The 18,284-nt window shown below is 40.8% G+C and overlaps 1 protein-coding gene across 9 annotated transcripts in view; it reads right to left on the bottom strand.

The window, feature by feature from the left end:
- PHACTR2 (phosphatase and actin regulator 2) overlaps positions 1 to 18,284 on the bottom strand; it is a 274,251-nt gene that overhangs the window by 97,832 nt on the left and 158,135 nt on the right. For all 9 annotated transcript variants that reach the window (XM_045499878.1, XM_045499879.1, XM_045499883.1 and 6 more), the window contains exon 2: positions 5,530 to 5,697. In XM_045499878.1, coding sequence (XP_045355834.1) covers positions 5,530 to 5,697 — 168 coding nt within the window. The remainder of the gene's footprint in view (positions 1 to 5,529; positions 5,698 to 18,284) is intronic.

Below are 18,284 nucleotides of genomic sequence, written 5' to 3'. Positions count from 1 at the left end.
AAAGCTTAGGGGCACGTTCAGTAAGTGACCCTGCGTGACTGAAAGCCAATATAAGTGACTATTTGAGAAAAATTAGGGGAAATGTCAGTTTGGGTTACACTGAGGACAGCTGAAGAGTCTGGAATTCACTTAGGAAACAATATGGGGTCAGTCATACTTTTGAGCAAGAAGCAATGGGACCCAAGTTCCACCTGAGGAAAATTCCTCCATGGTGGAATCCAAGAGGAGAGAGGGCGAAGGTGCACAGTTTGCCTACCTATTTCCCCGAATCCACAAGAAGCCTCGCTCTTTCTGGCCACCTCGCTCTTGAGCTATGCCTTTCCAGCAACAGGAGCTCCTGAACCTGAGGTTTGGGGTCTGAGGGGACCCCTCCCCAAAACCCATACACTGCTTTCCACTCTATACAGTGAGTTTGCGTCCTCAGTCCTTTGGTAACTTCCTGTCCTAGTTACCAGCTCTATTTCCTGGTTCCTGGAAAAACACGGATGGGAGTTCTGTGAGTTTTTTTATTTGCATAGCCGGCACCATCTTCCCATGAATACTACCACTTAGTAAAGAACGCCCTGGCTACTAAGGCCTGCCCAGATCCCCCACTCTCACTCTCCGGGATGCTCTGTTATTCTACTTTATTGGGTGGAACACATGACATTTTGGTCTGAAATACCCACTGTTCTATTTGCCTGACCTGAGGCTTGGGAAGTTATCATTGTGGTTACTCTGGGATTCCTGGCAGCTCCTGGCATCCTGAACTTTCTCTGTCAGCCTCACCAGCTGGGTCAGGTCCCCCTGTGGGCAGGTTTACTGCCAGAACCTCACCTCTCCCTACCTTCTCTAGCATTCTGTAGGTTTCTACAGCTAGTACAGCTAATACCTAAATACAGCAAAGAGGCTACCTGCAATAATAGAGTGATAAGGATCAGACAATGGGGACTGAGAAGAAAGGCTAATGGTAGAGACCTTGCACTAGGAGAAAACACATGAAAGGTTTTGGAACCCTTGGAACGTAGAAGATGGTAAGAGGCAAGGAAAAGTCAAAGGACTCCATGGTTCAAAGTCAGGATGCCAAAGAAAGCCATGTCTGCAACAGCATGGATAGCTGGGATTGGCAAGGATCTGTTTTGCATGGGAATGTATTTTGTACGTAGTACTTTCCCACTGCCTCTTCCCTCACTCTGTGTTCATTCATAGCATCTATCAGCACGTTACCTCTTTAGAATGAAAGCTCCAGGAGCGGCAGGAACCTGGAAGAATACCCAGTGAAGAATACCCAGCTCCAGTACAGTGCCTGGCATGCATCACATTTTCAGTGATATATGTAGAACTTATGAATGGATCTGGGGTTAACATGCACTCCTCAGGCATTGCTACCCATCAAGTGCTTGGGTAGATGTGGCTAGGTCTTGGGTGGAGGCTTGGTTTGGAAGATATGAGAAGAGATGAGAAAAGCACATTCAAAGAAAGAGACGGGTTAAGACACATAGCAAATTCCTTAAAAGGTTTAGGGGATATGAGAAGGGGGGGGGGTTAGAGAGAAAAGAAGAGAGAGAAAGGAAAGTCAAAGACAACCAAGATAATGACATCTTTTGTAAATCAAGGAAGGACTAACCAGTGATGGCTAATGTTGCAGAGTTTGGAATGGATGGCAATGAAAGAATGACACTGAATTTCCTGGTTGGGAGGCTTGGAATGTCATCAGAGGAGCGTTGGACACAGGGGCAGATAGCAGAGGGAAAGGAATGACCCCGTGGAGAGAACGTGGAAGCAGTGACACAGGCTGTATTTTCAAGATGTTTGGTCTTTTCCTTTTTTTTTTTAATTTGAGAGAGAGAGAGAGAGAGAGAGAGAGAGAGAATGCAAGCAGGAGAGAGGGGCAACGGAGAGAGAAGAAGAACACTAAGCAGGCTCCATGCTCAGTGTGGAGCCCAGCATGGGGCTCGATCCCATGACCCTGGGATCATGACTTGAACAGAAATGAAGAGTTGGACACTCAACCAACTGAGCCACCCAGGTGCCCCAAGATGTTTCTCTTGATGGTAACAGACTATGCAGAAATTAGAGGAACAACTGTGTTTAGACAGGATTTGTTTGTGTTCTTAGCTTTGGGGAGATGGAAGCATGTTTAAAGATCCAGAGGGAGGAGCCTCAGCCACTACCCACACCCCACCCCCAGAGAAACAGGAAGAAAAAAAAAAAGGAAGAAATTATTGTGTAGGAAAAGAAGTATAAATGACATTTTGAGTTCTAAAGACACAGAAGGGATGTAACTATAAAGACCAGAGAAGGGCCCTCGCACCCAGATGATGAAAAGAGGCCCCAGGGGAAAGTAAATGCCAAAGAGGGCTGTTTTCCTCTCCTAGAAGCTGACAGCCTACGGACCAGCCTAAACAGAGTTGAAGATACAGGTAACTTTCCACTTTAAAATAAGGCCAGAGAACATGAAGTCAGGGCACAGTCCCAAACAGGACGGCCCTCCAAAATATAGCTGACACTCAAGGACCACCAAAGCAGGCAGAGAACAGGACCCTTCTTCTCCTTTTTTTTTCAGATTTTTATTTTTAAGTAATCTCTACACCCAACGTGGGGCCCAAACTCACAACCCCAAGATCAAGAGTCTCATGCCCCATGCTCTGAATAAGAGCCTTCTTAACTACCACCACCATATGATTACAATGGCATTTATTACAATGGCATTGATAAATCACTGTTGCATCCTATCCGTTACCAACTAAAAATCCTACAACAGAAACCCAGACTAGGAAAAGCAGTATTAATCACTATGTGGTGAAACACAGTAAGATCCACATCCAAGCGACTATAATGCCAGGAGTTCAGAAGGAAAAACAGAGAAGATTTACTTTTCTTGGAAGAAATGCATCTTCTTTCGGATCCCGACATATTGTGGGATGTGCCTACGGTGTACTTTATAGTTTGCCAGATAGCACATGGCCTGGGTCATATCCAAACAATGAGAGCTCATTGTTTGGGACAATTTATTAAAGAATAAAACACCTTTCTCTTGGTTATTTCCAAATGCATCAGTTTTCCTGAGGACGTGACATCTTTCCTCAATGTGAATAAAACATATGTTATACCATTTTGTGCCTCCCTGTATTTTAGCCTTTACTAATACACTTCATAAAGCTCAGCATTAAAATAAGCATATATATAAGGTGATAATAAAATACTTTATAATGGGACACTTCATAACATGAAATACAAGTAAAATATTATTAAGAATATGGGTTTAAAAAGAAAGGACAAAAATAAATGTAGCAGATAAATTCACAAAGATTTGTTAGCACATCTACTTGGCTTGTTTTTATTCTGCTATGTCACAATATTGATGCAAAAAAAAAAAGAGAGAGAGAAAGACATCTAATAACTTTTTCAGGTTTTTAATGCACTTTGGTAGCTTTAGGAGCTAGGAATATAGTATCCACAAATAACTCCTTGGAGCTACATACACTTCTATAAAATCCTGTGTGAATCTGAAAAGAAAACAGAAGACAAAGATGGGGAGGCTATCCTCAATAAAGATGGGATAACATAAAATAATACTTAATGCCGTTTAAAAGGACTAATCTTAAATATTCAGGGTTACAGACTATCTACTGTTAAAATAATTAAAAAGGGATGACAAAGAAAAGTGAAGGAGAATTTCTTGGTAGCTGCCTTTCTACATTAGGGAGAGAGAAGTTAGCAGCCTAGATTCAAGTAAAGGGCAAGCTAGACAAATGAAGACATTTCTTTCCACCTTCCCTTCTCAGTATCTTCTCACTGCTACTCTCTAGAGCCCCACTCCCATCTTGGGTAGCCATGGTCGCCTGAAGAGCCATATTCTCTCAGTGCTTAGGGAAATCCAAGAGGGGGACAATTAAGAAGACCAGTATGGTTCCATTCACAACTGAAGAACAAGGGAGAACAAGATACCCAGCCAGGGGTTAGAAGGAGACAACAGAATCTGGAACTGAAAGCACTTTAGAATTCAACTCCTTCAACTCTGATCTGACTTCCCCAAGGTCACATGGCCCCTAGGGGGCAAGGACAATATCAGAACCCAGATGTCCTCACTCAGCACAGCACTCTGTCCACTTCCCACTGCCTCCTCATCCCAGAAGTCAATTAGAAACTACAGAAAATTTAATAACCAAGCTAATCTCATTGCCCCCTAAACCAAATCTCTTTTTTTCTGTCTTTTCATTATAGAAATTTCCAATATCTCCAAGTAGAGAGGTGAGAATAATAAACCCCATGTTACCCATCACTGAGCTTAAACAATTACCACCTTGTGGTCAGTCTTCTTTCATCTATACTCACCCCACCTCCAGGATTATTTTGACATGAATCCCAGATACAGTATCATTATATCTTTTTAAACATTAAGTGCTCAAAGAAGTTATATAGCTGCAAATGCATCAGAGACAATTTTGTTAGGAATGTCCCAATTCCATACCCTTGTGCTATCTGACGTATTTTCTTTCTTTCTTTTTTTAAAGATTTTAAGTAATCTCTACACCCAATATGGGACTCAAACGCACAACCCTGACATCAAGAGTTGCATACTCTAACGACTGAGCCAGCCAAGGGCCCCTAAGGTATTTTCTATTTTATTTCATTGCCCTAGAACTAAAGGCCAACTCTCATGTCAGCACAGACCAGTAAGATATGCTCTGTGACCCTGCACATACAATGACAATATTAACCTTGGGGCAATGAGGAATTCTGATGAAGGGACTGTATTAGACAACAAGCACAGAGAAAGCTGAACTTCTATCATGAGATAAATGGCTTTCTACCTTAAAGATAATCCCACTGATACTGGACACCTGTTTAAGTTAGGCTTAATTCTGGCCCGAGATCTAAAGCCCATTTCTTCCATGAGTCCACATGAAGCTTTAACACGAAGGTTAAATAATGTCTAACATGAAAGGTGCTAAATAACATAATTCTTAAAGTATAACAAATCCACAAAATAATTATAATAAATTTTCACAACAGCAGTGTTATGACTCCCTTAGGAAAGAAACCATTTACTTGTCCTAAAGGCATGATGGAAATTTTAAATTTAACAATAAATACAGCAACCTTTTTCCTTCAAACAGCCATTTAGATTTTGACCACAGAACAAATACATTCAAAAAAGACATTAAAAAGTTTTTTAAGTTAACAAACAGGATTGTACTGCTGGAACTAAGTAGATAGACAATAGTGCCTGTGTGTGCACGGATACTTCAGCTACAATGTTGACAAATAACATTTCTGCTTCTAATTTTCTATTTCACCTCTCCCTTCCTCCACACTAGTTTTCTGTATGAATTTACAAGTATATATTTAAAAATAAGAATATATTTGAAAGTCAATGAGTGGAAAAGGAGGCAAATCAGAACTCTTAGGTTGTTTCATCTTTAAATTAATTTCATTTCAAATATGGATTTTCTTTTCTGGGAGAAAAAAGCCTTATACGACACAATTGGTTATCTTTTCAAAGATTTAACAACTCATCTTTTAACAAAGTTATGATATTCATACCTGCTGAGGTTTCTCTGAATTTGTCACTGGTCTTCTTTTTCCTCCATTTCCAAGGCTTAAAGATTTTACCGATGGTGGAGAGTTTCCCCTTTCTCTTGAAGGGAGGTGTTTGGGAGCCTGCTGTTGGGCCATCTGAGTTTGCTATGGAAGCTTTGTCGAGTCCATCAACTGTATAAAGAAAAATAAAGTCAGAGAAAAGCTGTAATAAAAAATTGAAACAACATCATGTTTCTTCCTGTACTTTAATAGCAAGCATGGCCACTTTAATTGGAATCTCACATAAAGTTTATTTTGCCCCACTTCCCAGGGGCAGAACTCCCCTGATATCAGTCAGTAAATCAATCAATCAGAAATTACAGTCCCCTCAGATAATCATTTTGGAGAAATAGAAGAGAAGCAAGAGACTTACATACTAGCTAGGGCCAAATAAAGGCCTGCAAAACACAGCTGATTTCATCTGTAGCAACTACATCGATGTTTTGTGAAGGAACAGAATATTCTAAGTAGTAAAAGCCTAGTTTGCGAGCATAATTCATTCCAGAAAGAAACATGCTTGTAATCCAAAGCACTTGTATATCAAAGCGAATTTCAAGAACCATTGGCTCAGTTGGGATCATGTGACATCCAGTGTCACATTCTACTCGTATTGTGAGACATCGCTCGTTTTTCAAGTTAAAATTTATTAGAAATGTTTCCTTGTCTTGCAGAACATTCGCAGAGCAAGTTACTCGCTATTCAAGGTTTTATTCTATTCCTGAAATTGGATGTTCCTCCAGAGGCTAATATGGCAGTCTCAGTAATGAATATTACAGTTATGGTGTAGTTAAAACCATAGTTTCTCCTTCACAAAATAAAACTTAGTGCCAAGAAGCTAAATTCTATTTAAAAAAATTTTTTTTAACTTTATTCATTTTTGAGAGAGAGAGAGAGAGAGAGACAGAGCATGAGCAGAGGAGGGGCAGAAAGAGAGAGGGAGACACAGAATCCAAAGCAGGCTCCAGGCTCCCAGCTGTCAGCACAGAGTCCAATGCGGGGCTCAAACTCACAAACTGTGAGATTATGATCTGAACTGAAGTCGGACACTTAAGTGACTGAACCACCCAGGTGCCCCTAAATTCTAATTTTTATGGTGCTAAAATTATCTTTTGCTCCTATTGCATTAAAAAAAAAGTTTTCAGCTTCAAATGAACTGGTAATTTTCACTAACAATAAGAAATGTATGGAAAGGTGGGTATTGTGTGTGGTAGAATGTATCTTTAGTGACTTAATCATTTTATTAATCAGAAAAAAGGCCCAAAACCCTAAGTTGCCTTGCAGGAAGTTCAAAACAGAAGGAAGACAATGATGGCCTATGTTATTCCAACCATTAAATTTTAATGACAAAAAACTGGAAGCAGCCCAGAATGGATAAATTATGGTACTGTTCATGCAATGAAATAACACTCAGCAGTAATAATAATGATAAAAACCCATTGATACATTCATACAAAAAGATGAATGTGTCTCAAAAACATTGTGCTGAGAAAAATGCCAAACACAACAGAATACATACTGTGTGGTTCCATTTATATGAAGTTCTAAAGGAGCCAAAATGAATTTATGACAATAAAAAAAAAAAAAAAAGGCACAGAGCCTGCCTGAGATTCTCTCTCTCCCTCTCTCCACTCCTTCACTCTCTATGTCTCTTAAAATAAACTTAAAAGTTTTTTTGTTTTTTTTTTTTAAATCACTTGACATACCAAAACAAGAAAAATCTTAAACTGAATGACAAAAGACAATCAACATACACCAACCCCTAAATCCTTATGGGCTTCTTCCAAAAATGGAATGATAAACTCCATTCTTCCCTCCTGCAATATCTATCCTAATTTCAGGTAGAAATGCAAATCCTGCAGTGACTGATTCTTTCATATGTTTCCTGACCCTACTTTACCCTGCTCATACTGGCCAAAGTGCAATAGGCAGGAAGAAATATGAAACAGACTGATTTTGAAGCTAAGCCAGAGTGAAAACGTAAAATCCTTCTTTATTTCACTTCCTCAAAGAAGGGGTAAGCCGAGGGAGGAACTGAATGTATGGTGTTTCTTCTTTTTTTGCGATTTTATGCTGAAGGGCTTAGTTTTGAACAATTTAAATGCTGCGAAACATATAAGGGCTGACTATCACAGATATAGGAATGAGAGTCTAAATCTCAAATCTGTCTCTGTGGCTAGAGACACACATCCACTTCCCATTTTCTTTCAAGCCACATATCCAGTTCCCTGACACTCCATAAAAAATTCTGCTTTTGATCCAAACCCTTGAAGAATAATCTACTTTTTCTCCTGAAAACAAAAATAAACAAAACAAAAATTACATAGTTCTCTAGGTGACAGATGGAGAGATTGAGTGAGTGAAGAATTAAAGCCTTAATGTTAAATTCATAGCTGCATAAGAAATTAACTGCTGTTATCTTTCTTTATTATGCATTTACAGTTCCAGTCTTTACCTCTACTCTGGAAAGGGCCTGGGCCAGTGCCAATGACCAGAGCAGTGCACACATATGCATATCTTTTTTTCTGACTGAATAAATTCACCTGTAATTTTGTAATTGTTGGGTTAGTAGAGCAAACCATATTTGTAATCAGGAACCATATGTCGGCACAGTTGGCCACACCGCCATTGTACTTCTCTTAAATCATGAATGTGTAGGGGATTTTCACTGCTTTTGAGTAGTATGCACATAACATAAACTCTCCTCTCCTCCCAACACCCAGAATACTGCCGGTTCCATTGAATTTTGCATTTCCATGTAGATGAGAACACATTGCTAGGCAAATCGCAGATGAAAGTCTAAATTTCCTGACTGTTTTAAAGGCTAATTTGGATCAACTTTCATGATAAGAAGAGTATCCTGTTCTTCACCAGAAGTTTCTTTTTCACACTTGAGATCAACATTTTAAAATATTTCAAAATATTTTAGATCGTTAAATATTTTAATATTGTGAAATACAGTCATTAGCTCTTCTAACATAGACATTTTAAATGGCACAGCTAAGTCTATTTTCCTACCGAATGGAGCTCACACCTAATAGGACTTCTCCACATTACCAAGTGTTGAGAATTCAGAGACTACGGGCAGGTTTTATTTTTCATTTAAACAGAAATTTATCAAATAGGCAGTTAACAGTAATGTACCAATGCTCTGTTCCATGGTTGTAACAAATTTATTCAACTCACACATGAGATGAACAACAGAAGAAATTAAGTAGGGGGGTATGTGAGAACTCTCTCTCTCTGCACTATGTTTACAACTTTTCAACAAATTTAAAACTATTTTAAAGTTGTATTCATTCATTCATTCATTCATTCATTCACAGAGCATGCTTACAGCGGAGGGGCAGAGAGAGGAGGCAGAGAATCCCAAGCAGGCTCCCACTGTCAATGCAAAGCCCAACATGGGGCTCAAACCCACGAACCACGAAATCATGACCTGAGCCAAAATCAAGAGTCAATGCCCAACTGACTGCGTCACCCAGGTGCCCCTAAAACTATTTTAAAATAAAGCATTCATTTTTTTTAACTTAAAAAAAGTTAATTTATTTTTGAGAGAGACAGTGCGTGTGTGCGTGCATGCATGCAAGTAAGAGAGGGGCAAAGACAGAGAGGAGACAGAATTGAAACAGCCGCTAGGCTCTGATCTGTAAGCCTAGAGCTCGACATGGGGCTCGAACTCATGAGCCATGAGATCATGACTTGAGCCGAAGTTAGATGCTTAACCGGCTGAGCTACCCAGGCACCCCTATTTTTAACTTTTTGAGGAATTTCCATACTGTTTCCCAGAGTGGCTGCACCAGTTTGCATTCCCACCGGGAGTGTAAGAGGGTTCCCCTTTCTCTGCATCCTTGCCAACATCTGTTGTTTCTTGAGTTGTTAATTTTAGCCATTCTGACAGGTGTGAGACGGTATCTCATTGTGGTTTTGATTTGTATTTCCCTGATGATAAGTGATGTTGAGCATCTTTTCATGTGTCTGTTAGCCACGTGGATGCCTTCTTTGGAAAAGTGTCTATTTGTGTTTTCTGCCCATTTCTTCATTGGATTATTTGCTTTTTGGGTGTTGAGTCTGATAAGTTCTTTATAGATTTTGGATACTGACCCTTTATCAGATATGTCATTTGTAAGTATCTTCTCCCATTCTGTGGGTTGCCTTTTCACTTTGTTGATTGTTTCCTTCACTGTGCAGAAGGTTTTTATTTTGATGAAGTCCCAGTAGTTCATTTTTGCTTTTGTTTCTCTTGCCTCTGGAGACGTGTTGCATAAGAAGTGTCTATGGCCAAGGTCAAAGAGGATGCCGCTTGTGTTCTCCTCCAGGATTTTGGTGGTTTCTTGTCTCACATTTAGGTCTTTCATCCATTTTGAATTTACTTTTGTGTATGGTCTAATAAAGTGGTCCAATTTCATTCTTTCACATGTAGCCATCTAGTTTTCCCGACACCATTTGTTGAAGAGACTGTCTTTTTTCCTGCTTTGTTGAAGATTAGTTGACCATATGGTTGTGAGTCCATTTCTGGGTTTTTTATTCTGTTCCACTGATCTGTGTGTCTGTTTTTGTGCCATAAAGCATTCATTTTTATAAATGTGGCATTAGCTAGCATGGAGGTGCATGAGGATGAGGATTTAAGAGCTGCTTAAGGGTGAGGATATCAGCTGTAGGGAGACCTTAGAGGGTACTGCCTTTTACTAACAGTAAAAATTTCTGCACAAAGGAGTTTTGGAAGTTACTATGCTTTAGGATTGCCCATCTTTCTCTTTAAAATCTCTTTTTATCAATATTTTCAATTCCTAGTATTTTATCACTAAGAGGTATTTACAGGTCATTAAATTGCTATTTCAGCACTTTTTTTAGCAAACAATAGACCCAAATAAGGTAATTGATACTCAACATCTTTCAAAAGGGTAGAAAATGGGACTTGAAAAATGGTGTCAGGAAGTATCCACTCCCACTTACTGCGAGGCCATAAAGAGAGAGGAGATCCAAACATACCCCCAATACTCTCTCTCTCTCTCTCTCTCTCTCTCTCTCTCACACACACACACACACACACACACACACACACACACACACACACCATGCTGGGATTAGAATCATGTACTGCTAACATAGAATGACAAATCTGGGAATAAAAAGTTCTTTGTTCTTTATTTTTAAATCATTAAAGCTGAACTGTTTTCAATAATAGAATTTTATTTGGGAATCAAAGTAGATTTAAAGAACTGAAACTTATTTCATGACAACCGAGGATGTATTTCTTATCCATTTTTTCCCCTGCACTCCTGGGGATGGGACAAGAGCGAACGGCACAACTCAGGAACAGAAATCCCATGGCTCATGCCGGTGTCAAAGGGCTGACGAACAGGTACCCCGCAAGAACCAGCCACTGACCCGCCATGAGTTTCATCCCCTCCTGCAAGCAAGAATTAGTAAGCACTAACTGATAATCAGTAATATTCACTGAGCATTTACTGCGTGCCAGGCACTGTGCTGAGCACTTCACCTGCACCTGCTCATGCTAATTCTCACAAGAGCTCTGAGACAGAGATTATTATTAGTCCCATTTTGGAGATGAGAAAGGTGAGATTCCCAGAGACTAAATACCTAGCTCAGTATTTGGCAGTGTGTGTGTGTATGATAATGAGTAAGTGTCTTCCTCACGTGACACACTTGTGTGGGTGGCGGAGCTTGGATTTTAGGCAGAGACAGCCCGCTTCACCACGGCATGGCAAGGCCTGCTTTAACTCGGGGCTATAGAACCCACCATGTAAGGTCCTGGGAGATCACAGACAGTGAGACAGGATTTTCACCCTTATGGGGCCTGCAGGATGGTTGGGGAAGCAGGTGTGATCAGTGCTCAGCGATGCCAGCAGATGGGGAGGCAGTGTAACAAGGAAGCAGAGCCCAAATGTGGGAGCCCAGAGGGGAGCAGTAAACGCTGACTGAGGTGACGGGGGACTGTTTCACAGGGAGTAAGAGATTTGACCGGGGACCAAAAAAGATCAGTAGACATTTTGGTGGAAATCAAGGAGGGAACGGCCTGAAAGTTGACCAAATCAAGGATGGCTGACCTTTTAAAGTAAAGCCAAGAAAAACGTTCTCATTGCCATTCTGCTCTGCTCAGAATAGACCCATGATATGTCTTTATGGGAAAAAAACGAAAGCAAACTTATAAGGTCATGTCTGAACATGTGAAATGGTTAAACGTGAACATTTTTACAAAGGAACTAGAGAATTAGTGAACTTTCTGTATATCAATGTATATACCATTACTTAAAATCATAAAATAATGCAATTTTAGAGTTAGAAAAGATCTTGATTGGTGTGGGGAAAAAAATTGCTTTTCATCGGCTGACAGCTTAAAAAAATAATCAACATTAAGGTAGTAATCATGGCTAACAATAGTTTTTAAATTATTTAGCCATCATCTTTTAAAACCCATTTAGAGCAAAAAGAATAGAATGTAAACAAGAAATTATATTTAAAGAAAAAGAATAGAATGTGAAAAATGCTGCTATCAATAGAGGAAAAAGAAGGAATATTAATCCCCCTGGAGGAAGACTGCTCTCATAACTTGACCCTGTATTTGCCAATTTCCAGAAGCTATAATGTTATGTCAAGGGACCTGGAGTAAGATTAGTCATTCAAATTAATACTATGGAGCTCTTTCAAAATAATTTTTAGGTACACATACAGGCAGGAAAAGAACTTGTATAAGCAGTCACCATCCAGATCAAAGTCTAGAATCATTTCCAGACCCGAAAACCTTTCTTGTGCTTCTTGCCAGTCGATACCCATCCTCTCCCATCCCCCAAATAACCCCTGTTTTAACCCCTATTACCACTGATTGGTGTTATCTATTCTTGAACTTCAACTTAGTGGAATTATGCAGCATTACTCTTTCGTGTCTGTCCTTTTTCACTGAACTTTATGTCTGTGACATTCATCTAAATACACGAGCTATCCAAAGCAAAGCTACCTAGCCACAAAATAGAAATGTGCTATCTTAGCAAGACCCAAGACGACAGAGCCCTTGACAACGACGAGCTTTATGCAAAGCTCTTCTATGTATAAAGGATATCATTACTAATTTCTTTATGTGGAAAACGCAAATAGCACCTCCTTTTCTTTACCAGATCTGCGGGAAAGCTAATCTATCTTTTTGAGATGGACCTGAAACCGCTAAATTGGAAGATCCCCTATGCAAGATTAAAGGTGGAGAAGCAGTGTATTTTCTGGAAATAATGACAGCTTTGTGTTTATTTTTTTTTATTTTTTTATTTTTTTTTAATTTTTTTTTTCCAACGTTTATTTATTTTTGGGACAGAGAGAGACAGAGCATGAACGGGGGAGGGGCAGAGAGAGAGGGAGACACAGAATCGGAAACAGGCTCCAGGCTCTGAGCCATCAGCCCAGAGCCTGACGCGGGGCTCGAACTCAAGGACCGCGAGATCATGACCTGGCTGAAGTCGGACGCTTAACCGACTGTGCCACCCAGGCGCCCCGTGTTTATTTTTACTCTGCATATTAGGGTATGCAGCAGTTCTGAGCTATGCAATCCACAGAAACACTTGAGTACAACAGTGTTCGTTCTGGGAACTACAGCTGTGTTTAACACAGGAGTTCTACGTTATCCTATGTATATTAAAAACCTATGTGTGAAAAAACTGAGACCTAGGAAGACTATGTGGCTTTCCAAATCATTAACTAATGGCAAAGACATAATCTAGGTCATGTGATTTCTGACCCAGGCCTTTGTCCCCACTCCGTGATCCTGTCCTCCTTGGAATATGACTGGGGAGCCGGAAGCACCTCCTGGTAGCTCTAAAAGAGCATTAAGACTCTTTTTGCAGAAAAAAAGCAAAGACAGCGCAGAATTAGAAAAGACAATAAATTTCAGTTAACGTTCTGGGTTTCAACGATCCAACTGCAATGGTTAACTAACTGTAAGTGAAGAAGAGGGTTGGGTCCCAAGCCCTGTGACCTTCCGCAGGCACCCCGGTATTTCATTGCTGAAATTAGGAAACTAAGTTACATGATCTCTAGGCTCCTTTCCAACTTGAAAATGCTATGATCCTCATACTGATTTGTGCTGAACGTATCGATCTTTCAGGCCACATTAAGACCAGTTCTAAGTGCTTTATGAATATTGCCTCATTAACTGTCAACGCAACCCTGTGAAGCGGGTGCTATTAGCATTCCCCCTTTATAAATAAGGAAGGTAAAGCCCAGAGAGAACCAAGTAATGTGTCCAAGGTCACAAAGCTGGTATTTGGGCTTTAAAGGAAATAGTTTGCCTCCAAGAGTATCCTTTGTACAAAATGGAACAGAGGGACATAGGTGAGAATGGAGAGCTAGTTTAAGAGAAGGCAAGACATAAACCCGAATGAACAATAACTCAGTTCTACCTCTGGCTGCTTCCCCGGACTATTCCGAAGGATGGGTAGGTCCTGTTTTGTCTCTTAAACAATCCCGATGTCTTCCCGGGTAAGTTCATGCTGGTTGCAGACAGAGTGTGCTCTTCACTGATACTAACTATGGTCTTCTGATTGCCCGTAATCCTTATTTATCATAGTATTAGTTTTAGGAATTTGATATCATCAGTTTTTTAACTTGTTTTTCTGATGGAGGCAGCCATTATTTTTAAACCCCCACGGGGAAAAGCTACTAAAGACTTCCATCTGTCTGCAAGCACTGACAAAGAATTTCAGAGCTTAAACTTGTGGCCGATAGGCCTGAAGAATGAGTATGTTTGTGCAGCTGTAGGACATCCTCATGCTCTGACATGCACAACATCCCCTAGACTTGCTACAGGATATTTAACAGATTAAATAATATCACTTGTATTGGGGCCCTGAAGAAACGTGATTGAGTAGAACAAGGATCACTTTGCAAACGGAAAATCACTTTTATTGTAAAATAAATGCATTTCAAGTTTCAAATACCACTGGTATCACAATAAGCAAAGAGTACTATGAACAGATTTGATGGCTCTACTTGGGAACAGCAAGAATGCTGCTGCAGAAGTGAAAAATAAGAAAAAAGGAAGCAATCAACATTCTACCTTCCTTCCCCTACCCTAATCATCTCCTATAACTCCCGAGTCTGAGTGGGGAGCAGGTCATGGCGTGTGGAGATTATACTGTGTTTGTTAAAATGAAGAAAAGGTTGACACAGCCCCAGTGGGCAAACCACCAACCAAGAGAATTTCACTTCCTCTATGTTAAAGATAATGACCACTCGGTTTGCTGAGCATAGGCATAAGGATGAAACTTAAGGGAGGGCGCCTGGGTGGCTCAATCGGTTGAGCGTCCGACTTCGGCTCAGGTCCTGATCTCACAGTTTGTGGGTTCGAGCCCCGCATCAGGCTCTGTGCTAACCGCTTGCTCAGAGCCTGGAGCCTGCTTCAGATTCTGTGTCTCCTTCTCTCTCTGCCCCTCCCCCACTCACGCTTTGTCTCACTCTGTTTCTCAAAAACAAATAAATGTAAAAAAAAAAATTTTTTTTTTTTAAAAAGGATGAAACTTGGGGTGCCTGGGTGGCTCAGTCGGTTAGGCGTCCGACTTCAGCTCAGGTCATGATCTCCCAGTCCGTGAGTTCTGGCCCCGCGTCGGGCTCTGTGCTGAACGCTCAGAGCCTGGAGCCTGTTTCGGATTCTGTGTCTCCCTCTCTCTGACCCTCCCCGATTCATGCTCTGTCTCTCTCTGTCTCAAAAATAAATAAACGTTAAAAAAAATTTTTCTTAAAGGATGAAATTTAAGGGGAGAAATTGGCAGACCTTATGTATAAGGTATAAAACCAAATCAAATGAAATTTCTTAATTATTAAGTAAGCGGCTAAATCCTGCCTGAGCAAAATTATGAAAAATTTCCCATTGTGAATGAATGTAACAGAAGTATTAATAAAATAACCCATTAAATTTGGGCCAATATCTTTAGGTTAAAAAGCTGGTGAAGAAATAAGAGCCTTGAAAATCTACATATAATGTGATAACTCTGTCTATAGTCCAAAGTCTCCTAACAGTCACACCAAGTCACCAAGGCTGGTATCTGTGAAGAGAACGGTGGCCACATGCAGAATTCTGGACTATCAACCCAAGGCAGAAATGAAACCTCCAGGCTTATACGGTGTCAGGCAGCCTTGCTGGGAGGAGAATTTACATCATAAAGAATCCCCAGGGCTCCCAGATTTATATCCTTGTAGTTCAGTTAAGAGGTGACTGCAACAACCAGGCATCTGAACTTGGAGAGCAGTGAAAATGAATTAGAAATGATAAATGGATCCAAGGGACATTGAGGAAAAAGAAGTGAGGAGACAGGGGAACTATCTGGAGAAGTCATGAAGAATTCTACAGCTTGAACCTCTCTGAGGTGTGGTGGAATGTCAAGAGGCGACTTGGAGAAAGACCTATGGCTTGTGTTCAGGCACCATGAACTTCAGGTGTTGGCAGGACATTCAAGGGAAGATGGCCAGCAGACAGTCAGAAATACATTACTGGCACACGAGCGGGAAGTCGATGTTGAAGTTATCTGGGGGAGTCTTCCAAACAAAAGCGGCAGTTGAGGGCCAGAGGTAAACTCTTAGAGAATGATTACATTTAGAAGGCAGTAGGCTGTACGTAATGAAGAACCTTGGACTTCTCTTATACTGAGAAAAAGTTTAGTTTACTTGTTTTAAAATCACCCAATGTGGGGGATACTCTGGCATGTTTATGGACTGAGGGGAAAGAGCCTAAAGGGAGAGAGTGTGGAAATCTAAGAGCGCGCTGACTAGCCACGTGGGGATGGGCTTCTCCTTCATCCAGGATAAGGAGACTCCAGGTGGAGAAGGAGAGCCTGACCCTCATTTGATGAATGTGAGGAAGTGAGCTAGGAGTCAGGATGTGACAGTACCAGAGACGTGAAGAGGAACTCCACAGGATAGCATGCACTTCAAGCGAGAATACACGCACTACTGGAAGCCAGGCAGGCAGGAATGGCAGTCGGGATCAAATGTCAATGGTGAGGGGTGAGGGAGAGCAGAACCTCCATCACAGAGTTACCACGGAAGTGTTGCCAAGGCGAGGTGGGTTTCAGACAAAAAAAAAAAAAAAAAAAAAAAGGAGGAAGGAGAGGTCTACAAAAAGATGAGGATGTCAAAAACTCTGTGCATTGTGGAATATAGTCATCCATTCACAATTAATGTATTTAGCAACTATTACAGACAAGGTAGTGCACTGAGACTATAATGGTGAGCAAAATGGATTGCAACTCTGCCCTCAGGAGGCCTACAGTCTATGAGATGGGCTGACATTATTCAAGTAACCATTATTCCAACGTTTATTTATTTTTGGGACAGAGAGAGACAGAGCATGAACGGGGGAGGGGCAGAGAGAGAGGGAGACACAGAATCGGAAACAGGCTCCAGGCTCTGAGCCATCAGCCCAGAGCCCGACGCGGGGCTCGAACTCACGGACCGCGAGATCGTGACCTGGCTGAAGCCGGACGCTTAACCAACTGCGCCACCCAGGCGCCCCTCAAGTAACCATTATTCCAAAACAGAAACATGGCACACAGTGAGAGCACAGGGGATGTAAGTGGCTAGAGGGGCCCAGACTGTGGCAGGTGAGCATTAGTTCTTGGGACAGGCATGGCATGAAATACTCTCTACATTCTGTGTTAAAATTCAAGGCAAGGCCGTTTGAGGGTTATGGAGATTTAGTCTAGTTTCATAACGTTGCTTAAAAGGTAGAAATACCCTGTCCAAATTAGGCAGGAAACCATTTAAAAGTCACTGAAAAGCAACGGATTAACATTCCTTAGTTTGTACACCTAATTCTCTAGAGACAGAGAAAGACAGGAAGGGATTGGGGGCAGGGGGGAGGGGAGAGAATTCCATTAGCTGTTTTTTTAAAAAATAATTTTATAATAATGATGCCTTCAGGGCTGATTTTAATTTTTTCTCCCATACAGTCACTAAGGATCTCCCACTTACAAGATGTTCTATTTTGGTTTCTTTCTTTAAAACGCCATGTGTGGCAAGCAAGCATTCTCGAGAACGAGTTGTTCTGGCGGGACGTGGGTACAACGCCGCAAGGAAAGCCTCTGAATCCAGTGAGGGCCCCATCAAGCCAACCTGCTTATTCCAAAATTCTTCTCTGATATAATTTTTATTAAGATTTGCAATGCTGGCCTGAAGGAATGTTCGATGTGTACTAGAATGATGGAAAAAAAAAAGCCCATGACCGAACTTCAGAAGTAGCTAGTTGCAATTCATCAACTTTTCCAGAAGCCATAAAAATAACTTTTAATTGTTGTTGTTCTTAAGCGAGTAGGAGGAAAAAAAAAAAAAAAAAAAAAAGATGGTCTCTTCAGGGAGCAAGTATATGAAGAAAAAGGAATAGTGCTCCCTACTAGATCATGAGTCCCATGAGGACAGACACCAAAAGAGTTTTATTCCTGGTGGGACCCCCACCCTGTACCCAAGGCCACAGAAGGTGCTTACTAAATATTTACGAAATGAATAACTAAATCATAGACAAATGTTTGTTAATAATGTACGAGGCCTGGCCTAACTAGGCTATGATTTATTTTAGCAGGTCTTTAGATTTTTCACACAGAGGAAATTGTTTCCAACAGGGCCTTCCTGCAGAGCTCCAAATATTTTGAAAGATAACATAACAAACACTAAAGTTTGAAATTGAGAAAATATCAAAGCCAGCAGGAAGGATGATTAACACTCAT

The sequence above is a fragment of the Leopardus geoffroyi genome, chromosome B2 (genome assembly GCF_018350155.1).
Source record: "Leopardus geoffroyi isolate Oge1 chromosome B2, O.geoffroyi_Oge1_pat1.0, whole genome shotgun sequence".
NCBI classification, from domain to species: domain Eukaryota; kingdom Metazoa; phylum Chordata; class Mammalia; order Carnivora; family Felidae; genus Leopardus; species Leopardus geoffroyi.
Note: the sequence above shows the minus strand (reverse complement) of the source record. Positions and strands in the feature narration are given on the sequence as shown.